This window comes from Mixophyes fleayi, chromosome 4 (genome assembly GCF_038048845.1).
Source record: "Mixophyes fleayi isolate aMixFle1 chromosome 4, aMixFle1.hap1, whole genome shotgun sequence".
NCBI classification, from domain to species: domain Eukaryota; kingdom Metazoa; phylum Chordata; class Amphibia; order Anura; family Limnodynastidae; genus Mixophyes; species Mixophyes fleayi.
The window spans coordinates 82,683,265-82,708,820 of NC_134405.1; the positions used below are offsets into that span (position 1 = coordinate 82,683,265).

At 39.3% G+C, this 25,556-nt stretch overlaps 1 protein-coding gene across 3 annotated transcripts in view; it reads left to right on the plus strand.

Moving 5' to 3' along the window:
- Positions 1-25,556, plus strand: part of PCSK6 (proprotein convertase subtilisin/kexin type 6) — a 149,360-nt gene that overhangs the window by 85,505 nt on the left and 38,299 nt on the right. For 2 of the 3 annotated variants that reach the window (XR_012691231.1, XM_075207657.1), the window contains exons 8-13: positions 242-454; positions 5,445-5,545; positions 6,367-6,470; positions 7,013-7,130; positions 17,167-17,355; positions 20,097-20,233. Coding sequence is in view for 2 of the 3 variants with exons in the window: in XM_075207657.1 (XP_075063758.1) it covers positions 242-454; positions 5,445-5,545; positions 6,367-6,470; positions 7,013-7,130; positions 17,167-17,355; positions 20,097-20,233 (862 nt within the window). In the remaining variant the exon portion in view is untranslated. Of the gene's footprint in view, positions 1-241; positions 455-5,444; positions 5,546-6,366; positions 6,471-7,012; positions 7,131-17,166; positions 17,356-20,096; positions 20,234-25,556 lie in introns of those variants that run through there. The other variant, XM_075207658.1, reaches the window with a different exon arrangement.

Below are 25,556 nucleotides of genomic sequence, written 5' to 3' on the forward strand. Positions count from 1 at the left end.
AAACGATTGGCTCTGTTGTGGAGACTGTAACCTATCTGTTCCCTATGACCAATGATGCATGAAAGTTCCTATGAGCTGATAGGCTGCAGTCCTGTGGATAAAAAGATCCCACAAAATGGCTGCCTTCACTAGAAGTAGGGCCACCATTGCACTTTAGTGGTTGGAAGTCTAAGTGATTGCTTTTTAAATTGGAGCTGAGGTGAAGTAATCCTGTGTTTTTGTTTAATGTATTGGCTCGTAGGGTCGTAAAGGACTAGGTTCCATCTTTGTCTGGGCGTCTGGGAATGGTGGACGAGAGGCGGACTACTGTTCCTGCGATGGATATACCAACAGCATCTATACCATCTCCATCAGTAGCACAACAGAAAATGGTTACAAGCCTTGGTATTTGGAAGAGTGTGCGTCTACGCTTGCCACAACATACAGCAGTGGTGCCTTCTACGAGAGAAAGATAGTAAGTTATGCCGTTAACATTATTTATTTATTTTTAAAACTCTAAAGTGTAAACAGCACGAGAAATACAAAAATCATATTGATCATAAGGATATGAGTAAACAAGATGTCTCCCCTTTTTGTTTTCTACTAGTGGGGGAGAGGGAGATGAATCAGGGATGGGGGGGGGGGGGTGGGAGTAGGAGAGGCACAAATTACAGTGATATTACTAATGAAAATATATGCAGCATGTCCGGGGACAATCAACCTATGCAATTAGAAGTCTTCAACATAGACGAGGTTCTTACCCATGGTTAATGTTTTTTTTTATTTTAAGTAACATTCTACTTTACATTTTTTTATTTATAAAATAGGACACATTGGTAAGACTGAATTTCAAACATCAGGCATTTTGTATATTTGGGGAGTCAAATAAGTGGAGTGGTAAAATGGTAACTTAAATCTATTAGGAAACATTGTACACTTTAGTTCTGGGAGAGCTGGCAGCTAGGTCCTCTAATGCGATCTTACTATTGTAATGTGTTAAAGGAGCAAGAGACCAATTTTAAAGCTTTTTTTTTTTTTTTTTCTATGACTTATGTATTGGAGTTATAAACAAATATATTTAAGTTATTTAAGTTACTTTATATTGGTTAAATTTATTTGTCCATTACCTGCATGTATGCTAAAAATTCCCACCACTACTCTTACCAACTATAGGTAAGATGTACTTCACTTGTTCAGAGGTGAAGGTGGTGGGAAGGAGTAAAAGTGATCGTTGAGGACCCTTCATGCTTTGTGTAAACTTATCCCCACTGAACATATAGGAAGCTGTGTTTTTATGAAATAACAGATGTGAACGGACCCTAGTCCCTTAAGATATCTGAAAAGACTCATCTTTCCAGCTTGTCCACACTGGTTATCAATTGCATTCTTTTTGCGTGAATATAGAATTTTACCTTGCTATGGGTAAGGCTTCTAGCATCTAGTAGAAAATATTCTTTAAAGACTGTAATCGTAGAATAGCATTTTTCAGAAAGAGCATAAAATAGTGACCTTGACCCCAGTATGAGTTAGGGTTCATATCAGTGCTAGAGGGCTCATCAGTAACACTGCAGCAATGTGTCATACGAGTCCTGCTGTTTGAGTTGGTTTTGTCTCCCATTCTCATAAGCCCCATTTTTCCTTCTACTGTCAAACAAGCTATCGAGTACATTACATTAGCAAGCTATTTGCCGTTTTTCAGAGGTTTACCTTATGAGGTGGATCCAGCATGGCAGAATAACACCATTATGCTGACAGTGGTTGTTATGGCAACTGCTCACCGGTACTTTAGTGATTTGAGAAATGTCATCAGCTTGGCAAATTTTGTTTCCTTATGAGAAGCGCGGAGCTTCTCTTCAGTTACCTTGTTTCTAGGCACACGGTAGATGGGTCACTCAATCCTAATACCATGCTCAGTACCGATCAGTGGTGACATTGTCATTCTGAGTTAATGCTGTGTTATGTTCATATTGTTGCTACCAATAAATGTTGTCAAATGCGATTAGTGTGGTTCCAACGCACAGAGATTTAATAGCATAAGATAGCAGGATTCCATCAAACCGTGATGATGCATCGAGAAGGTATAACCAAATACAGGAAAGTATAACAGAATACATTACACATGCACCCCTTAATCCAGGAACAGCTTCAGTCTTGTAGTCTGCAGTCAGAGATTTCATACTGGGCCAGGGGCTTGTTTATATACAATTTGGGTTGACAAAAAAAAAAGTGATGTCACAAATATACACAGATGACACTAAGAAAGTTCTTAATTGGTCCAGGGTTAACGATGTTCCAGTTGTCTGCAGGTCATAAGTCAGTTTGATCTCTCTCCAAAGGAGGGGGCAACTTACTCCAACTGTTGCCTACTTGTCTTCCCGCCGAAAATACAGTTTAAACTGACCCATAAACAAAGTGCTTTTGAGTATTCATCTCATTCTATTCAACTTGCGATCTCTATGTGCAATCGCTACTCTGTTGACATCGGATTTGCTGGTAAAATATAAATTAATGAGATGAAACTCCATACATTTCTGAGGACCTGAACCATAATTACCTTTACTGTAGTATTATCGTATAAATCTCTAATACATTTGTTAATAAATTAATGTGGATTGGAACTTTAATAAAGGTGTACTATTTGTAAGTGTGGTTTACCTGTGCGATTGCGTTATTAACCATACATACTAATCGTAATCACACGGTAAACCAATATTAATAGCCTACTTCATCCAATTATTTGACTTCGACAGCTGGCACAGATACCCCTAAAATCACCCTACCTGGTGTAGCGTATAAGCATATTTAATGCAGAACTGGGGGCTACATATATGTACAAGTGCCACTTGTCTACTCCCTTCCCCAAGATGTAATCACAGCCCAGTATAAGTCTTATTTAGAATTTCGAAAATATCTCCAGATTCTTCCACCCATATCTCCCTCTATTCACAGCCTGATCAGTGGCACCATTTATGGACCCCAATACCTTTATATTTGCATGAAATAAAAAAGCACATATGGGGTTGCAGAGCAGCTATTCTTTGCCTTGTCCAATATTAATACAGTGCTTACAGTTCCCATTTCATGCTGTGCTCTGAGGTTTATTCCTAGTATTTTGCTGTGATGAGGCAGAGACATAACAGGTGGTGACATTAAACAAGTGGAGAATGTTCTTGTCTTTTTCATTTTTACCACTGGATGACTTCTCTATCTACTATTCCATATGCTTATACCAGACCCGACATCCAATTACCTTTTCACAATCTCTGTAGTGTATTAATTCCAGTGTCAGATATTTGAATTTTAAATATTAAAGGACAACTTCTCCAGACTATGCTTCGCTAATTGGCTGGAAGGATGCGGAGAACTTGTGATAATTAATGTACCTGGTATTTTAGGTTCAGACCTCAGTTCTGCGTGGGCTGTATTTATGAAGCAATATAAATTATATGAAGCACATTTAAAGGGTAGACATTTCGATAAAGTATTGAGGAGTAGAAAGCGTTCAGCCATTTAATGTTTTTCTTTTCTCAGTGTTGCAAACGATCAGACTTAATGGTTTTAGAGGGAAGGCAAAGTAGCAAATAGTTGAAGGATTTTACTGTCAGACATGTGCTGTAATTGCGTGCTTAATATGCAACTTAATCCAGTATATATTATAAGGCACAACTTCGCCCTGAGAGAAAAGCCTCAGCATGAGTTCCGAAATAACCTGAACAGCCTTATAAATCTTTAATGAAACAAGAGCGCTGTTTTGTAAACTCCTTTGAAATGTGTTATATGTCTCTCTCTGAAGTCCAAATTTCATGGGCTGCAAGGTTTCAGCTTCAGAAAAATACTTAGGGCTTCCACTTCAATTATAAAAGATGCATGACTTTTTAGGTCTCAGTCTGCATTGCTACATGAACAGGTGCAGCATTAGTATTTGTATTAGCCACAGATGGGTAATGTTGGCTGCTGCTAACCAAATTACCCATGATGCTTGTTGAGCATCATTCGGTATCTAGATGTTCAGAATGCTAGAGTGCTCTAGTGCTATATCTTCTGTGTACCTGTAAGCTGAGCACAGTGTAGGCAGCTACTTGGACTCTTGTGAATGTAGTCTGGACACCTACCTTTGCATTTTACTTCAGATGAGATGTCTAACGAATTTATCAATGACTGAAAGTCCAGATGAGCATGCAGATTCATGTGTACACACCTACACCTATATATATATATATATATATTGTATGTATGTTAGAACATTAAGATTCTGCATACTCGTGTACATGCCAGGGTCCACAATCCTTAGGGTCTCACATGGCTTGGCAGTTCTTGGCAATTTGTATGGTAGTATTGCCACAAAGATGCCAGCTTGGATTTAACTGAGATGAACGCTCTCTCGCATTTTTGCAACAATACCAGGGCTGAAACATAAATTTCTGATGGTGACCTGCTCACACATGGCGTTGGCTACGCCATTGGAAAGCTGTGAATTTCTGTATCCTTGATTTCATGTATTCATATTCTGGTGAACTAATGGGACCCTATTGTAGCCCTCAAGCTTCTCATTTTCCTGAATCTGACATTTCTTGTATGGTAAGGGGGACATTTTCTGGTGCTAACTATATCTCGTGAAATGCTACCAGATAATCCAATCTGCTCAGTGGGATGGGAGAGGGGAAGATAAAGAGAAAAAAATATCAATGTAAATTTGACTGCAAACAGGGTAACATTCTCTCTCAATAGTAAAGGTATCTGTATTACGTATAACTTGGTTATTGACTGTTGTAAGGCAGCAGCATTATCAGCCACCAATAATAAAGCAGACATTGGCGACTGTCATTTCTGTGCAGCTACCAGTGGTGTGGTTACAGCTACAGTGAGGAGAGACAGTAGAAGGTAGAGACATGAAAGGTTAAAGTCATTGTAGAAATCTTCAAACATTTAGCTGCTGGCAACCATTGTCCTTCATTTATCTTAATTGAATCCCATTTATGTTCTAGAGAAGGCTGAGGCTATATGTATGTTTGTGGGCGACCATTTAATGTTGAATATGTACCACAAATATCAGAAGTGTGATCAAATGACCTGTGTTTGATAGGAAGCCTATTGCTAAGAAAGCAGAATGCCTGCGTCTTCTGTAAGTGGGTAACCTTAAGTTATTTTCATGAGTTTTTTTATTTTCATATTTAAAAAAAAAGAAAAGAAAAGGAAGAAAACCTCTGAACCACTTGCCAGAGGTATTCTCTGTGCTTTTTTTGCAGAGATATTCTTCTTTGAACATTGAATTCTGTTACATTTCCTTAGGGATGCTTGTATATCACTATTGCACTACCACTGATTAGCGGACTCTTAGTTTCTAGTTTAACAAAGCTCAGTAAAGGGATGCATAACAAAGGGTAGAATAAGTTGGTTTTTAAATAGCTGCATTTATGTTAACTGTTGCACCATGGTGATGAATTGGAACAATTTCTATTTATTAGGTCACCACGGATCTCAGACAGAGATGTACAGATGATCACACCGGGACTTCAGTGTCTGCTCCTATGGTGGCTGGTGTTATTGCTTTGGCACTGGAGGCAAAGTAAGTTGGAGGTTCTAGAGGCTGTTTAGGCTGCTGCAAATTCTGCAAAGTATACACCTGCGTACTTCGTGTGATGTCCTGTGTGTGTGTTTGAGTAAATTAGAGTCCATTGCTGCAGTGAAGGTCTTTACCCCATGACCTCACAGCATACAAGACCACTGCCGATAACTCTAGTGCAGCAGAGGTGCTTTTGTATTGTGTAAAGCCGCATAATATACAGAATCCCTTATAATGAGCAGACTTTCCCACGTTAAATGTTTGCGCTCTATTTTATTTTAGCTTTCTTTTCTAATGCAAATTTACAGAATGTGTAATATGCCTTTTGTAGACTTAATTTCTTTTAAAGTGATTTAATAATCTTTTTAGGGTGCATATGCTTGGTTTGTTTTTTGGCTTTTCGGCTTGGACTGATGTAAAGATGGGGATGATTACTCCTTGCGTGCCACACATTAATTCAACTTTCTTTTTAAATGTATACTAGGTCATGTCTGCAGTGTTCTATTTTTGGTCTAACACTGAATATAGACAATATTTCACATCACTTCAAGCTGCTGCAATAGGGGGAAAGTAACGCAAAGCAGAGCTTAAAAATGCCATGTGCACCTTCTCTCTCTCTCGGGGATAAGTAAATCTTCTAATCATTACTATGTACTGCTATTTTATAATGTGACATTTCAGAGCATAGCAAGTTTGACTCTGAATGAGAGGTGCAGAAATAGTTCTATGCTTGTTAACGTTTGTTTTGTAACTTTAAGTGTCTAGTGGCAGTAAATGTAAATTGTACCTCCCAGATCAGGACTGACTTTGGCTTTCTTGTTTAGTCCAATGCTTAATTGGAGAGATGTACAGCATCTCCTGGTGAAGACCTCCCGTTCTGTCCACCTCCGGGCCCTCGACTGGAGAACAAATGGAGCTGGGCGCAAAGGTCAGGGAAACCAAAAGTTGATTTTTAGAATTGTTGCGCGCACTCCTCATTTCATTCTGTGTTCTGTCCATAGATAAGTTGGCTCCTTTTTCTGCATTATTTTCTTTGCACTCCTTTTGTTATGACCCAATTGGGTGAAACTTGATCCAGTTTCTTTTAGAGAGGATATTTAGCATAAAGCTCAACTGTGAACCTGTGTTCATGTTACACAGGCTTCAGCTGATAAAACATTAGTGCTTCCAAAGAACTCAATGTGTGGCCTCTGAGCAGGTCAGATAGAGCTCATTGAGCTTCAGTTACTTGAAAATTCAAACACTGCACTTTTCTAGGGCTGCTACAGGTTTCACATATTGAAAACAATCTGTCATGAAGCCATTGTACTTATGTGCCTCTTAAATTGTTTCATAACAGCGCAACCATTCTAGAGCACACTTAAGGGACTGTAAATTCCTATCCTTGTTTGTCTTTAATGCTTGATAACACCAGGGCTGTAATTGTATAGAGCCAAAGACCAGAATTTGTCAGACTTTTATTCTTTTCAGTCAGCCATCTCTATGGTTTTGGCTTGGTGGATGCCGATGCTATGGTGGTGTTGGCCAAGAAGTGGAGAAGCGTGCCAGCTCAACACATGTGCGTTGGAGCATCAGACAGAAGACCTAGGTGAGTGCTGGGGAATGCAATATTGTGCACCTAGCATATCAGTTATCGTGTGTGTTAATGTGATGTGGAACTATTTCAATGTGTGGGTTGCTGGAGGGCTGGTTATACTCCATAAGTGGTTCTGAATTACTTACTGATGTGTGCAAATTACATTTAATATCCTTTTTCTTTTCCTACTGAAGCGTTTAGGGTGCATTAATGGTATTGTTAAAAATCAAACCTAAAAAAAACAAACATAAGTGATACTTTTTGATGTAACTATTATTTCAGTGATACAAGTAGATATAAGTGGAATTTTAGTGTGTTCACAGAATCACTTGGGTGCAAGGTTCTCTAGTAACATTTAACCTTGTGTGTTCTGCATAGAAATCACCCTATTTTATTTCTTCCCAAACTTTTTCCTTCTTAAACATCAGCCACAGAGCAGACAGAAATAAGTTGCCCCAAATGCGGAATACGGAATTTAAAAATAGAGTGGAACGGTAAAGCAAAAGCAGAGCTGGAAGATGTTTCCATTGGTACTTTACACCTTTGTAAAAACAGCCGGCAACAACGCTCCTCTGTAGCTGTATGCATTTATCTAGAGAGACAATAACACAAAACTATTTCCATTTTCTACAACTGGTACTCTAGCGGGAAGTGACTTAATAGGGTGTTGTACAGCCATGTGCAGGTTGTATGTGCCATTGCATTGAGTCTGCCAATGTGTATAATTGTGCTGGAGGGGTGCAGCAACGTTCTTCTACAGTCACTCAATGGGCACCTGGTTAAAAGTGATAAAAACCTCTGCTCATTCCAGAATATCCCATACATTTTCCATTGGGGCAGAATCTAGTGACTGAAAAGACTAACATATGGACAACAACAATGTCCCTTCTCAAAAAGTTGAGCTCTATGGAAAGTAAAAAAGTAATGCTGCTTCTACCAAATCTGGGCCCCTTGGTTGCACCAAGTATACCCCCAACACTCGTCCTCCCATAAATGGCCTAGTCCATACCGGACACTTCTGTTTATAATATCCCTGTAGGCTAAGCTATGCTCCCTGATATCTGGGATTCTTCCCGGCCTTGTCTTACAATGGCAGACGACCCCAGCCCCTCCCCCTCCAGCCCACTTTCCCACTACCTCCCACTTTCCCACTACCTTTCTAATAATATAGATATTGCTTGTGCCAATACAATTTTTTTCATTCATGTATTATGTTTTTTTTATGCACAGCAATTACAGATATGCTTTGTGACAGTGCTTGTTTCTCCTTCCTGCTATCTTCTGGATTGTTTGCTGTCACCCATGTGAATTCAATAAATTTTGAGTTATAAAAAAAAAAAAAAAAGTAATGCTGCAACGTGGTTGTAGATAATCACTCGGTAACATTTACTTGCGGTTGGCATTGACCATAAGAGAATGACTACACCCAAGCAATGCCAGTTAAATGTTGCTCACAACATTATGGAACCACTGCAGTCGTTCACAGTTTTAAATGAGCATTGAGTACTAGAGTTGGTGCCAAATGGGCACTCAAGAGTTTGTTTTTTTACACATGGTGAAGGATAATTCATCTGGCTAGATCATCTTACTCTACTGCTTTGTAGTCCATTACCTTTACTGTTTGCACCCCTGAACTTGCAAACATGCATTGCCGCCAGACATGAATGGTTTATGAACTGTAGACTGACTATATCCTGCTCTGGAGTTCTTCTTGGACTTTTCTTGACAAACCTGTCAGCTTGCAGGACACACAGAACTTGCTTTCCTGTTTCACCTTTGTTTTTTGTAAAGTTGCCTGATGAAGGGGCTTCTGTGCTCTGAAAGCTAGCAAATATAATAATAATTTTTGGGGTTAGCCAATAAAGGTATCACTCCTATAATACTTTTGTCTTTTTTGACACAAAAGTATTTAACATCACATTGATTTTTCTGTTTCACCTTAGAATTAATGCACAGATCATTAACCTGACATATGCACGTCCACCACTGGTTTTTCCTTTTGATTAACAGTCAACAGAAGTGATCCTGCCAAATGTGTCCCAATAATGTCCTCTTTTAAAGTCTCCTCTTCCAGCCTTGCTGGCCTTAACTCTAGGCAACCAGGACAGTCTATTTTATTTATGAACCTGACCATGCTGGGGTGTCTTCTTACTGAATGTTTGAGCCATACTTGTATGAAAGATTTTGCTTTCTAAGCAAATGGATACCTCGTTTACCCAGTTATTTCCAATATTTTGTCCACTACCTGTTGCTATTTTCAGAGAGGAGCCAATTGTTACCAATATGTGAATGGCTAGAAGTAAACCACTCCTCTGCTCAAAAACAGGAATGCTAATTGCAATAAGAGGTTTTGGAGTACTCCACAGCAAACCTAAATGCGCTCAGCAGTTTAAAAGTTTGGTGATGTCCATTTTCAAACCTCATAATCTGGAACAAAGTGTATGTAGTTTTACAGCACTGTGTACAATTGTAAATTGACTGGTGGCATAGAAGATGTACTAAAAATGCCCTTGCTAATTAATACAAAGCAGTAGAGTAATGATTAGAGAAATGATTTTATTAGGAATGGAAGGTCATTAACTGAATCTTTGTACTTATCTGGCACTTTATTTTCTTTTTTTGTAAATATCTTAACAATTTTTAATTTTTTTAGTATAACCGGGATGAGTAACAAAGTAGAGAAGTAGGGTTAGGGTGGTACATCAGAATTATGACTCAAAGTAACAAAAATGCAATTTTAACCAGTCAGAATGGGATACTAGTGCAAAAGGGAATAAATGGAGAGGAGGCCAATGCATTAGAGAATATAATATCTGAATGTGTAGAGGGGGGTTTGCACTACAAGCAAGAGGGGAAGCATAGCACTGCGCGGTATATGTTGAAGGCTGGATAACAGCTGAGGGGAAGCAAACTAATTATGTCTGACCCTTTCGATCATTGCATGAAGACAGAATGCCATGATATTTATTGAGGGGTTCATGAATTACAATTGTCATAAAGACGATGGGTTTGCCAAATTGTTTGCTAGAGCTGTGCTAGAAGGGGTTTCTGCTTTTTTCCATTGAGCTGCTGAACAACAATTGCCGCATTTAGAATGTGATGGATTAGGTATTTGTTTGCGGATGTCTGGGAGAACTCTAGGTAGTAGAGTAAATGTTGTATAGGAAGGAAAAATAGTGACATGTACAGTCAAGGATTACTGGAATGAAGCACACCTTGATTTAGTAGAAGACTACTATATGTGGCCCAGCGTGCCCTCAGAGCCACAACTCCAACAGCGTTCTGATGCTCTCAGAAAAATTGCACAGAGATGGGAAGGTACCATGTACCATCTAAACAGTTTGTAAGCATTTTCTTTCATTCAAGCACTAATGGAGCTCTTAACCGTGTTTTCCCTGATCTGGTCCCATTTCTCAGGGTCAGAGGTTTCCCCCGTTGTCGTCCTCCCACTTAAGTTTGTGTGGGTCCAACATAGGTTAATTATTAAAAATAGGCTATAGAAAGATATGAGCAGTTTCGAGCTGGACCTGGTAAGGCAAGATTTCTGGGATGGGGGAGTACTGCACCCTGCTGCAGGCAACTGTCTGTGGGTGGTGAGGATGTTTAAGCTTGAGGAGATTGAAAGAACCTATGGTATTGAATGCTGAAATGGTCTTTGCGTTCACGGAACTCATGTGCATAGGGGTGATATCGCAGAGAAATTTAATGTTTCTCATCCGGTCCACAAACACCTTAAATTTGTTGCCAGGAGGGAATACTTGGTGTTTTTTGTTTTTGTTTTGTTTTTTCCTAAAACAATTTGTAGACACCGTAACAGTGGTACCAGATGGACAGAGTAAACCTGAGAGTGAGGAGAGCTGTGCAAGAAGTGGTCTGTTTGGATGCAACCCAAAATGGGAAGTGAAGGCCAAGAAAGTCTACTTCAAGGTCCATCCATAGTTTCAAATTTCAAACTAGAACAAGAAGCAGAAGAGAGTATGTATAGAGGGGCACTCTAGGGGTTATATTGGTAATATGAGCAATCAAAACGAAAAAAATTTTCTTTATTTATTAAAAGGAGCATAACTTTTATTGATATACATTAAAAATACTAAGTATCCCATTTAATATCCGGGATTCATGATAATACACAAAATTAGCGAAAATATTAAAAGATGTAAGTGACTGATAGTAACCAAAAATGAAAATACTGTTAAGAAGCAGTATTAACTGCTAAACTGTGTGGCTGTCTAACATATCTAGTATGGGTAAAATACCCTTAATATTTTAGTCAACATAACTGTTATCTAGACCTATCAGTGGCATAATAGAAAATGCCTAGGGGGAAAATTGAGTGTTAATACAATTATAACCTTATTAAGAATGTGTCAATATTAGCACACTGTAATGTAAATGTATACTCTAAATGGAGTTGAATAAGCTATTCATATAGCACAAATGAGTATAGTGTGATGTGTTACATGGAGCCTATATTAGAGGGATTATAAAATCCTAAATAACACCTTTATAATAGTGGGTGATTAATATACCATGAACGTGGTTTGAAGAGTCAGCAAAACCCACTATAGAATGCTATACTTTGTAGAATTGAAACTAATTGTTATATTGGCAACTGGATTCCCTGTAGAGGACCCTATTATACAGCCTCTGTGGATAGTACTGCTATATGTATGGAGAGATTGCCTGTCTAGCACGGGATTCCCTATAAAAGCCCTATAATATAGCCTCTATAGGTGGTTCTGCTTGATGTAATAAGAACTGATAGTGTAACACAGTTCCCTGTGAGGGATTCAATTATGCAGCTTTTGTGACCCGCATATTGTGTGCATAGACAATCTAAAGCTTGGTAAGGAATATGTAATAGCGTTGTTGCCCCTAACTGAAAACAGTACTGAATTTAAAAAGCACTGAGGTGTAGATATTGTAACAGATTGACAAAGCAGCACAACACAGAAACGCCTAACGCGCGTTTCGCTAATTGGCTTTATCAAAGGCAAGCCCTAGTTTCAAATTTGCATGCACATCAATTAGGACGCCTGAGTAAGTTGGGTGACTAATACTTCTGGATATTATATGGAAGTCTCCGGTGTAGTGACAGTAGTAGACAGGTGTAGTCAGGCAGTCCAAGTCAAAGCCAAACAAGCATTGCAGTACACAGGGAGGTTCCAGAGAGAAATCAGGTCAAGCCAAATAATCAAACCAGCCGGGCAGCGAGGTACCAAAACGAAACACAGGAGAATAGTAACAGGAAGCCGAATCAGAACTGAAGAACACTGGATCAGAAATTCAGGAAGCGCTAGAGCAGGAGTGAACCAGTACTCTGCCACCCAACGTGTCAGAGGGTGCTCTATAAACCATAAGGTGCATCCTGATTGGGTGATGATTTGGCGGTCAGACATGCTGACCGGAGATAGCGTCCCACTGCTTAGAAACGGTATGCGTCTGAACAGAGCATGCGCATGCATTGCGTGCAAGGAACAATAAGCGTCCCGCTGCTAGTCAAAGGGGCGCGGCTGACGAGAAGGTGCAGGTGTCAGTCTCCTGCATCAAGTGTCAGTGCAGAGACGGCGCCTGACAACCGCAAGAGAACCCGGAGTCGCCAACCTGATCTAACAAACCTAGAAATATTTTTTGTTGGCGCTTTCTCAGTTAGACAGGAAGTGAATCCGGAAGAGTCTGGAAAACTAGAACCTTGGGAAGACATTAATTTTAGCAGTATTATGCAGCCTAGCCCAGGGGATGCGCAGTTTGAGATTCCTCTTAATAGTCTCCCTTAAGAGTGGAAAATTGGCAGTAAAATGCGGATGGTAAGTTTGTCAGGTGGACACCCAGGTAATTAAACTTGTGTGACTGCCAGCAGAAATTCTAATTACTCTTGAGAAGGTTCAGCATTGTAGGATTGTGTTAACGATTTGTCAGTTAATTTTGAAATTGTATTTTTCTCCATTTAGGAAAAGTTCTTACTTTAGGGTTGAAAAGTGCAGATTGGTTGTTGTGAGCAACATATTTTCAGCATATAAGGTGAGTTTACAACCTAAGAGGAGTAGGGTAACAATTGATACACAAGATATATATATATATCTATATCAATTGTTACCCCACTCCTCTTAGGTATAATCTCCTTTAGACAGGGCCATCGCTAGCTTGTTTCATGACATTGTTATTTTTATCATGTTTCCCCTCAATGTACAGCGCTGCATCAGCACTATATAAATAATGCATAATATACACTGCATATACACATATATGTGCATATACGCTACAATTGGCTTAAGATGAGTTACCTGTAACACATACATTACAGAAGTTGGATAGGAGACACAGTAGAGTATGTATTGCATATTCCAGTTTAGAGAGCATTTAGCTGTGATTGTACAATGACATAGTAAGCGGTATTAGACTGTGGATGATTCTAGCGACATTCCATACAGCCAACTCTTAAGGTTAAGGAGAAAATTGAGTGACTAATTCTTCACATTTCACTTGTGTAATAGGCTGATATTACGACGATGTAATAAATACGACAGGGTTAGAAGATTGGATAGGAGACATTGGATGACAGCTTGGTTTTTCCCTCTGCAATTTTTCTTTTTACAAATGAAGGACACTTTGCACTCCATCTAAAATATTTTGCTGCTAAAACCCAGAAGAAAAATCAATCACTAAAATTGAATTCCCTGCTCCCTTAACTGCCACTTTGCTTCCGATGAAACAGAGGTAGCTTTCGGTACAATTCTTGTGTGTATGGGTTGATACGTACAAATGGGCATGGCCTGCCATATCATAGATACTCAGAAGGCTTATTCTGATTTTTGACATACTCCGTTCCCATCAAGACAATGTTGTAAACATGTGAGGATTAGACATCTCTGCTCAGCAGTTTCCTTTAATGAAGTGAGGAGGTAAAATTTATCATAACACAGCAATAAAAAGGAAACATTGAACAACATTTTACTTTAATGGTTTATATCTTAAAATTGAAATTTGGGGTTTTTGTGGTTCTTAAATTAAACAAGAATAGAAAAATAAGGCTCTGCTATAAATACCGCCTGGGCTTTTTAATCATTGTGTATATGAAGTATTTATGGTGGTAGCTTGTCTTGCAAATTATCTGTGTGCTAACTGGGGACATAAAATCTTGCAGCGGGGATTCTGGTAAATCATCAGCTGTGTTCTGTGGCCATTTATAATCTATTTTAAACTTTGCTTATATAGAAATAAGCAATGTTCCTTTCTTTATAGCTTTATTGAATGGGCTAATCAGTATAGATAATTACTTGAATTTTCTTATGTTGTGTAAACTCGCTCCCATCTATTAGTGAGGCTTGCCGTAACACCCCCAAAAGTTGAACTGTCTCTTTACAAAGCTACAGGCAGTCTGATCAATGTTTACAGACCAGGCAGAGATATGGCATCTCTAATCTGAAAACTAAAATTTAATAGAAACTTGTTGTACATAAAGTAAATATCTGCTGCTAATTGACCTACACACATCCAGAACAAGACACCACAAGAACAGGGGGAACTTCCCCCTGGAGCTTCCGAAGCTCCATATACATTGTTACTACACACAAGTAGGCTATCCGTATATGAAGGACTGCCATTTATACATTTTTGCTTCTCTGTAGTTTGTTTCCTCTCTGCAAAAACTTTCCACAGCTCATGACTGAAATGAAGTCTTTTAAACTTCTGGACTTTTAGTTGGATCTTACAGCAATGGCTGTTTCAAATATAAAATGGTATTTTAACTGTGTATTCAGTATTACTACAGCTGGTTGAAATCTGCATAGTGCTGCAGACGTCTGGCGAGCCCTATAGCCCATAAGCCACCACCTGTCAGCATTAAAGAAGCGACTTAATGTGCAGATCTACAGTACTATGGGTACTTGGTGGGCTGAGTTTCAGGTACTTTTGGAACTGGCCATAGAATATGCAGACGAGTTCCTTCTACCTCCTCTAGTGTCCAAGTTTATGGAAATATGTATTCATAATCTGCATGACTCCTGTTGGTAATAATGAGCATGTGTTAGCCAGTGGACTTACCCCCACTTGGAGAGTACATTTACTTGGTGCATTAATTTTACATCTCCTGTGGTAATGGAGTTGTAGCCAGTTCTTGGTTTATAGCTCACATTGTGATGTTTGGAGCCTGGAAGCAGAGCTGTATTTGGGAACTACGTGGCAGATGAGGTTGTGCTGTGAAATGCCTGGGGTTCTCATTGGAATTCATGGAAATATTTACATTTAATCAGCCTAATTTTGTAAATCCCAGCTGTGCACCTCCAAGGCGACTCGTAGAAGCTGCATTGATGATGCACAAGCTGGTGCTGAGCGCGTACTGGAATTTGCTCAAGCATCACTGACCCTGATGGGTTAACATATTATTTTGCTACAAGTATCTGATTTTCCAGCTCCACTCATCTCCAGTGCTCTGGTGCCTCTTGTCATCACTTCTCTCCTGCCTAATGTTATTTCAGTGCATTGATGCCTTGTAAACCAGATTTAAAGCTAGCTGTAATATTGTTAGTCCTATTTACAAGCAGAGTGTTCAGCCATATCTTGAACATGCAGCAGTTTTCTATTTAATGCTGAATGTTCCATTTGAGATATATATATATATATATGTGTGTGTATATATGTATGTGTGTGTTTGTCATTGTAATTTGTTCAAAATAGTGGACCACTGCGACAAAGCTCTACAATGTTTTGTGTTTCCTTCCATAAGTAAATACATTAAACTAGGGGAGTTAAATTACCTGTAAGATTGACTATTCAAATTGGCGATCTAATAGGCATATTTATTCAAATGTATCAATGTCTGCTGCTGTTGGAACATCCAACCAAAACTTGTAGGTTTGTCAAACAGGGCTGTAACTAGGGCTGTACTAGAGGGGCGACCGCCCAGGGCGTAACGCTGATTGAATATTTTAGGTTTGTTTGGTTAAACTTGAGAGCTAGGAAGTTGTCAGTTTATTTTCTTGCCCCAGGTGCTAAAATTTTATGATACAGCTCTGCTGTCAAATCTCAGTAGTCAGGTGGGCACAATACTACAGATATAAAACCCAAGATGAAATGCAATTCTTTGCTGGATTCTTACACTCCAGATTGCACAAACATTTCTGTAAGTGCCTCTTGAATTCTACAGCATGTTGTCTTCTGCTGTTATAAGGTAAGGAACAAAGTTTACCCCCCTTGGAGGAACTCCTCTGACTTTCAGGCATGTAACTGTACCAATATTTATATTCTGTTTTGTGGTGCGCTAACTAAAAGGATTTTGTCATTTGTGCTGCAAAAAAAAGTGGTTTTTTTTGTTCTGATATTTTTGTTGTTGAAGGCGTAGAACCTCTTATGTCCTCTTTTATGTTCATCATTGTAGATTTCACAGAAGCTATGTTACTGCTAGGCAACAGTACTTGGGTGACATTGTGGTTCTCTTCCCTTTCTGCTTCTTTGCAGTCCTTCTGGCGACAGGCGTGGTGGTCCTGGTTGTTTCCTCACATGGCAGCTGCTGTGTGGAATTCAGCACAACTTGCTGTAGGTTAAGCGAAGATGTGTTCAATTGTAGTTTGCCGTGTAAGGAAACCACCAGGTTTGCAAAGACCCTACAAACTTTTATAAAATTGCAGGGTGACCACTATTTCAGTATGCATTACCCACGTGAAGTACATGGTTGTTTTTTTATCTTTGTCTGGAGAACCCCTTTAATATAGGCAATTTGTGTGTAGTTCTTCAAGAATATTTGTTGTATGTAAGAACATAGTTCACATAAAATGTACATAAAATTAATTTTTTGGATAAGTAATGTTCTGCTAAATACCAGTTTTTTTTTATTGGTCAAGATTATTTGTAACAGTGTTCTGCTGATCCTTTTGTTCTGGTTTGTAGTAATAACCTGCAAATTCTTAGCACTGAAAGGTAAGTAATCATTTTAAATATGAGATTCTGGATAACAAGTTTTAATGCGCTCAGTTCTTATGTGAAACATTCTACTTCCCTTACTGTATCCACAGCACATTAAGATGAAGTTCTTCTCTTTATCTGTCTACAGATTTATCAGAGCCGATCAGTTGATTCGCACCACAACTCAGACCAGCGCCTGTGCGGATCACAGTGGGCACCACGTGGCATATTTAGAGCATGTAGTCGTAAGGGTTACTATATCTCACCCACGCAGGGGGGACTTGCAGATAAATCTCATATCTCCATCAGGGACAAAGTCCCAGCTTCTGGGCAGGAGGTAAGTTAGTAAAGCATGAAAAATATTCCGTACTACTAATTGCTCTGCAGTACTTACCTACCAGTACCAGATGTCTATGGTCTAGTAGAAATGATTGACTCAGACAGTAAAGGTATGTAAACTCATACACAAAACATTTCTATTAACATACTGAATAGACTTCAAATACATCTTCAAATTATGATTAAATACCTTCCATATCACATTCAAAAATTCGCATTTGGACTGTAAACTTGCTGTAAACACTTGCATGGCAAACTCTGATTAGATATTGTGACTTTATCAGTGTACATATCACTTTAGCTAGTAGCTGTAAGGAGTGTGTACAGATTTGTGAATACATTTAAGTTGACCTTTTTCTAAGCTCAATTCAAAATTGCTTTTATAAGGCTGATGTTTTGAGGGGAAAAAATACAATAACGTTGTGCAAGTACTAAGTCTATATGTGATACAGCTATAATTGTATTTTATATGTGGGTTCTGATTATGAACACACTTAAAGGAATTGGTCCATGATTATTAAAGGTTAACTTCACTCAACTGTGTATTCAAAATCATCATTCTGTGCACTACCAGGTACTGGAATAACTCCTGATCTTTAAAATAGGACTTCTGCCTGAATTTGCCTGCTTAAAATACAGAAACACACTGCTGCCTTTGGATAAATAAGCTAAGAAATTATGTTAATCAACAACATTGAGTGCAGTTCAGCTTCCATAGTTACATATTTTGCTAAGTAGTCTCTGTCCTTAGCTGGCCCTTACTGTTCTTCAAACGTGAATATTGCTGGCAGTGTGACTTTCAGAAGAGAAAGGATGTCTTTATAGCGAATGAAGTTGGCGTTAATTCATCCAGTTTAGATATCAGACTATGAATGTATATATTCATAGTCTGATATCTAAACTGGATGAATTAACGCTACATTCGCTATAAAGACATCCTTTCATCTTATAACAATGTCCTTTCATTTGCCAAGCAAAACTACTTCACTTCTCCAATATCCATCCAGTCTTCTAAACCCTGATGCCACTTTGCCACCTTTAAATCTTCTCTGCCCATCTACACCACCTCCCCTTTCTTCCTCACAGCCATGACTTTGCCACCTAATACAAAAAGACAAAATCTATATAATTTGTCAGGTTGTCATCATGTCAGACCCCACTATCACCTGCACTCCCCAGGCCAACCTCTGTTTATTCTCACTGTGCCCTCCCCCCCCCCCCCCCCCCCCATACACTCAACTTCTCTACTACCTCTCCCACACTGGCTGCTTGCCTCTAGCTCAGATACTGCAGACTGACAGCCACAAGAGCACCTGTGCAGCATGAAATAAAAAGCCTCCTCTAGAACCATCTTCTAAAGCCTCTTCTAGAATTTTGCGCAGTTATCAAAAAATGAAGGACAATTATTGTTGCCAGTAGGTTAGTTTTAAGGTTTCTACAGTGACCGGTTCATGTTTCGCGTGTCCACCTCCTGCGCTCTCCTTGCTCCAACCCTATTGCACCACCAGTAGCTGCTCAAAAATGCCAGTGACTGCTTATGAATACTGACTGCTGCTGCTCCACCTTTACAGGGCCATATATACTGTTCTGTTTTATGTCATTGTATGTAATTTGTGTCATGTCATAATCCCCTTGATGTACAACCCTGCTTTATATCAATGCTTTATATATACAAATTTAGTAATAGTGTACTGCTCTCTCGGATTTCTCTGAGGTGGAACAGGGATAAAACAGTATGCATCTGATGTGTTATAAAGGCCACATTTCCAAATGATATCATGACCAATATGATTTAGAGCAAACTCCAACACTAATCTGACATCAGTAGCTAAATGGGGTAACCTGTTCCAAACTAGGCTTGCTCTATAGGGGAAAAAAACCTTTCTAGCTCAATAGCCAGAAAGTGCATCACATGACTGGTGCTAATACCTTTATATACTTATGGTACAGTCCCAAGTTCACATTGACAAGCTTGATGCACTGTACAACTCAATCTGCCATTTTTCTTTTCTGCCTCCTCTTGCGGCCCCCCATCTTCTGCATTACGTGACCACCTTTGCACAGTGCAGGGAGGTCATGCGTTATACCTGGAGGAGGGGTACACTGAGCTCTCCCTTCCTCCTCTGTCCATTGGAAGGTTTGAGGGCCGCTCCTGCAACCCTCCAGCCTCTTGTTGCCCCTCCCTGAACTACAAAATCCACTAATGTGACCGTTATTGGCTCTAGGTTGGCCGTTCCTGTTCACATCTAGAATAAACTTTTCATTCAGAAGCTTTCTGGACAAATTACCCAAATATCTATAAAAGATTTTCTCATGCCTGTAATTTGCAACTACTGTAAGATGTACTGCTCGAGGCCAACTAATGGTTCCTAAATTCAATAAGGAATTAACCCACATCTGTAGGATCTTTTTAACCTTAATGTATGTAAGTAATGCTTTCTGTCTAGAACCAGATAACCATTGTATTGCATGTATCCAAAATATGCTTGAAATCAAGAGGCGACTCTCCATGCATTTCTTCCTGGTAAAATACTTTATAAATTATCTGTCATATAGCTGTAGCAGCGGCTAGTGTCCGCGCTTAAGTGCTGATTTTATGCAAAAGTTCTGTTTTTATGCATCAGGAGCTATTCCAGTGAGTTGCACTATCTGATTTTATGTAGCACAATCACGTTTCAGTGGAATTACCAGGTTTGGGGGTTTTTTTTTGCACAGAATAAACAGTTGTTCTTTTTCCAGGACCTATGATTACTCAAACGAAGGTTTTAAGAACTGGGAGTTTATGACCGTTCATTGCTGGGGTGAAAAGGCTGAAGGGGAATGGATGTTGGAAATTCATGACATGCCGTCCAAACTGCGCAATCCAGAGACACAAGGTAATTGTCACCGGCATATGTGGAAATCAAGCAGTAGCCAAACAAAAGTTGCATAATAGAAAAACAAATGTAAAATTGAGCCGATACGGTTGATCCTGTAGTTCTGGCTGGATCTTGAGCTTTTGCCCTCGGTTGGATGTTGCCATTGCAGGTATATATGTTTACCCTCCCTCCCTCTATAGTAATCAGTTCAGTGTACTTTGTTCCTACTTACTCTTGTCTTTGATCATTTGACAATTCACTTGGTTTAAACCGGTTGTCTCTACTAATTGTTTTCCTCACTTGTTTTCGCCCCTCTCACTCATTTTCTGAAGATGTCAATTGTTTATCATGTAATCTGGTTGACAAAATGGTTTTCCGACCATACTTGCCAACTTTTCCTCGTTGGCGTCAGGGAGATCCTGGGGGAGGTGGGCGTGCAGGGGGTGGGGCTTGATGAATTGCATAATTTTGGCACTGCCCGTAAATGATTGTCACAATTTTGGCCAATTACAGCAGGGGGCGGGGCTAAGATGACACAATATTTGCACCCTTAAGCCTCGCCCCCGCCACTTATCTATTGCGGGGGCAAAAACTGGGAGATTGCTCTGCTCTCCCAGGAGGTCTCCTAGAAATGCGGGAGTCTCCCGGACATTCCGGGAGAGTAGGCAACTATGTGTTAAAGAAAAGCAGCTAATGAATCTCTAGAGACTGAAGTGTCTCTTACATTTCTGTCTCCATTACTGAAGTCATGTTGTCTTACCTGTCAGTCTTTGATTAAATCTTGGTCTCCATGAAAATGGCTACCTCCATAAGCATCAATACATGGACATAGGACACAATTTTTGAACTGTCATCATACCACAGATGGCAAAGCCAACCACGTCTTGTACTGGCTCAGCATCAGGGAGAATGCCAGACTCTTCAGGGATTGAGGGAGATCACCCCTATTTCAGGGAGTCTCCCTGACATTCAGGGCAAGTATGTTTCAGACTATAAATGGATATTTCGCTAAACGTAGGATGTCTGTGCAGAAGATAATATAGCCCTCTAGATTGTGTAACATTTAATAGAATAGAACACGTATATGGCCTTTTATGACAAATTTTCCAATTCTGCCCCAATTATAAATAATGTCGTTTGATAATTTTGAGGGTCTGTGTGAAGTAAGGATTTTGAATATACATTTACACTTCATCCATTTATTGTCTGTAATTAATTTACATGACTTAATAAGGAGTACCCCAGTCTGACGTCATCTAAATAGTTTGAGTGAAGCAAGAGTCCTGAGAGACCACTGACAACAAGCTGTACAGTCCGGTGGGCGAAGAACCAACAGCCAACTTGCATAGGAAGTAAAGTGTCAGCCCACGTGCTGAACCCAGATCAAACAGTGATATGTGAACATCTGGCAGTGTGCGAATAATGGGCTGGGATGGGTGAGAACATTAGTCTATAGTGAGCATTAGTCATGAAGCTTATTCATATTATGTGTTTGCTCTCACTGAAAACAAAACGTTTCAGGAAAAAAAACACATTTGTTTCACGGCTTACACAGTGGTGTTAACTGTTTAAAAGAAACGAAGTATAAACTGCTGTTAGAAGAAATTAAATTACCTTCATAGATAATTCCCTTTCAAAGGGTTTAAACTGTTCCAAAATGTTTATCGATATTGGTGTATTGTTCAAAGTTTAGGGGGTTAGTTTTAACTTATACAGGTTCATTGTTTGGTGCAGAGAAGGAAAAAAATACCTGAAAACTTTAGTTGTAGGCAATTTTGTGGTGTGAATGTTTTGAAATGTCAATCGTGGACACCCTTGGATAGAACACACGGTGTGACAATTGAAACCATTAAATTGAGGTCTACCTCTGAATAGTGTTCTATGAAAACACAAGCAACGCAGTAAAAATCTGTTTGTTGTCGTCTCTTAGCATGCAGCATTTTAGTAGATTGTCATGTTATCTGAATATTCTTTGACCCGCCATAACTGTGCGATAATGGAACTGTTCCCCTCAGTATATGCCCCTCAGTGGGATTCTAGTTCCTTACTGAAAGAGTGAAATGGTCTTGCTGTGAGTGCAGAATGGTTTGTTTCTGATTAGGCTGTTTATAGTCTTTCCACAAATCTGTTCTCTCTAGCACTGAGCTAAAGTACCTCTCAACTGCTCCCATATCTGTCAACAGCTGTGATCGACATTTAAACCTGGGCAGTGCTTGGTATACAAACACTTTTAAATTTTACTTAAAAACGGATTTTGCCCACAAGCAATGAGGTTCTATATTTTATAAGTAACTTTGCTGCCTATCAATTTGGCTGGACTTGGCGATGTCAATAGGCTTTGAAGCCCCTTTGGGTTCATGAGGCACTGGTTCTGAGTGAATCGATGAGCTACACTTTCATGTAAATTAGTTCAGCTTGCAAAATGGATTCATTCATTGTGTGTAGTTGACAAATCCACTTTAAAGGATTTTCCATTTGGGATAGTGACATTTTCCCCGCACACTACTTTGTAGTCCTTTCTGTGAAACCCTTTCCGTACTGTGTCCAAACTACATTTGTTGCTGAGCCTCTGAAGAAGTGTGTCTGGTGCTGAAATCCAAACCACTAATAGAAATGAGACTGCTTATTGGCTGGCCACATCACATCTTCATTAGGAGTCCACAATCTCCAGCTGCTCCTTTTGTCTTCACCCTATATAGTGCAGACCAGAGCTCAACTGATTGGTGCATTTGTTGTGGAAAGCCCATTAGTGACATTCCTCCATCAGGATATGAATAGTTGACCGGAGTCTTGCCTATTATGTAGAAATCTGTGCATTACAATGAAGCTATACTTACCTCATGCTTGTGTACCATAAATACTCATTGTGGTAGAGTACACATGAAGGGATATTAGAGCATATGATCTTCAAAAATACTGCTGCTGCCGGCCAAAATGTGTGTTCTTCATGAATAAATATATATATGAATAAGCTGTTATGGGACTGTGCTATGTAGCGTTGAATATATCTATGCTCTCTGAATGTTACTTTAAAAATCAAGACTAAGGTGAAGATAAAGGAGATAAGTGCTTGCACCTTTGTCTATGCAGCCATGACTCCCAGCCACACATGGATCACCAGAATGAGACCTTGTTCAGTACGAAGTATTGACAGCACACTGAAGGGAAGGTGGTGTCCTAGGTCATGGGTTTATATTTTTGGGAGTGATGATCCCTTGTGGGGTCCCTGTCACTTTGAACTTCTTTAGAGGTTTTATAGTTCTGTGTAAATGTATTTAGAATTCTCTGAAAAGTCAATAATATGGAAATAGTTTTCTGAGCAGATATGGGAGTTACTCTCTGGTGTTTTGCATGCAGTCACTAATTAGTTGGACAGTGTAATGAAGGACCTTGGCATGTAATAGCAGGAAGCCAGTTTCTTCGCCGATGAGATTTATATTAACTGTCTGTAAAGTGCTAATTTCTCCTGTCAGCTGTGTGACCGGTTCAGTCTCTCCTGACTGGGTTATACAAGGTTCTACTCTTGCTTTTCTGCTCCTCTTAGATTTTGGTTCTTTTTTTTTCTCTTTTGGTCTTTTTCCAAATATATATCTGTCCCTCCCAAATCATGTTGACACAGTGAATTTTAATGATACTTGTTCATAACGGTTTGACTTTATTTTTAATTTAAGGGATGCACCTTTTTAGACTAAACGTTATGTCACTGTCACTAAGCTGACACTGGCGAACATTCATTTAACGTTGGATTTTCAGGCATACGTTTGCTGTTAATGTCACAGAATAGCCTTATCAGAAGACAGATGAATCATTCTGTGGAGGAATGTGTCATTTCACTTGTGAATGCTCCCTCCCCAAATTAACCATTTATATTAGTTCAGAAGATAGAGATCTACAGCACTCACCATCTTTAGGTAATTTGTAATTTATTAATGACATCATGCTGTACATACCAACAATATAAAGGTGACAGTAGGCTACTGACCTTGCATCCTGTAGGCACAGTTGTGTAACTAAGGACTTTTGTGCTCTGGGTACGGATTTCCTTTTAAAAGGAAAAATTCCACCAGGCCCCTTTTAACCATGCACTTTGATACAGAGCCCCCATTGACCAATCACAGAACTCCATTGTATGATTCCAATGTATAAATGGGCAGGCAGGTGGGAGATTGGGAGGTGCTCCCCTGTGCTGGGGGGGGGAGGGGTCATTGGGATCAGTAGCTTGATTTTAATATAATTTGTGGGCTCCTGAACTTGCTGCCCTCACTTAATTACGCATCTTTGTATGCGTATTGTATGATGTACATATATGCTGACTGGCCATAAATAATTGTGCATTTTACTGAAAGTCTTGTACCTTCTGCAACCATACAGCTTATGACAAATGTCTACTGTGTTGACCTATTTTGCTATATGATTATGTGATTTGACAGGTTTTTTGTTAGCTTATAATACTTACAAAAAATACCCCTTGTTTCCACTCCTGCTTCTCTTTGCACCTCTTTCAGTGGCTCCTAACCTGTTGGCTGTGGCCACACTTTTGGGCACAGATTCTCAGCTTGTGCCGAATGTACCCTGCACCACATTCCCCTTCCAGTCTTTCTGTAGCTGGATACTATTTGCAGTGCTGATAGTTTTAAGAGTTAGTGTTTCTCGTTTATGGTACTGTACGGTTATACCTTGTCTTATTGTTCGTCCTCTGTACAGTGCTGGGGGCATCTTGTGGCACCCTATAAGTGAAGGATAATAAGTCACATACATGTCCCTTTGCACAATATCCCTCCTGCAGATGATATGGCTTGCATTACAAAATCCATTTTTAGCGTGCAAAAGCACTTCAGCTGATCTAAAAAAAAAAAAAAAAATGAAGATTAATTTTCTTAATTTATAATGGTCAGGTATGTGACGTTTTGTTTTCTCACTATAGAGCAATGGTTTTGTTTTTGTTTTTTATTTAATTTATTCTCACTAAAGGCCAATAGTAGGTGATGGATTTTTAAACTTTAATATACAAACACCCACGGTTACTCTGCAATCCAACATTATCAAAGCTGGACATTGAACAGAAAGCAAAGACAAATGAAAACTAGAAGCTTTTGCCAGAGAAGAAAAAAAAAAGGCCCGTTTTAAGGAAATGTTAAGGCAGACAAAGGCCATAACTATGACACAGAGGGGCCGATTCAATTGATCCGGTAATATTATTCTAACGTTGCAGTTAAAGTAAAAAAAAATACTGCTCTACATTTACTCTGAAGCCGTGGCCGTTTTCACGTTCAAAATAGTGCAATTCAATTCCAAAACTATAAATGCCTCCCCCACGCGTGAATCATAGGTGAATGTGAAT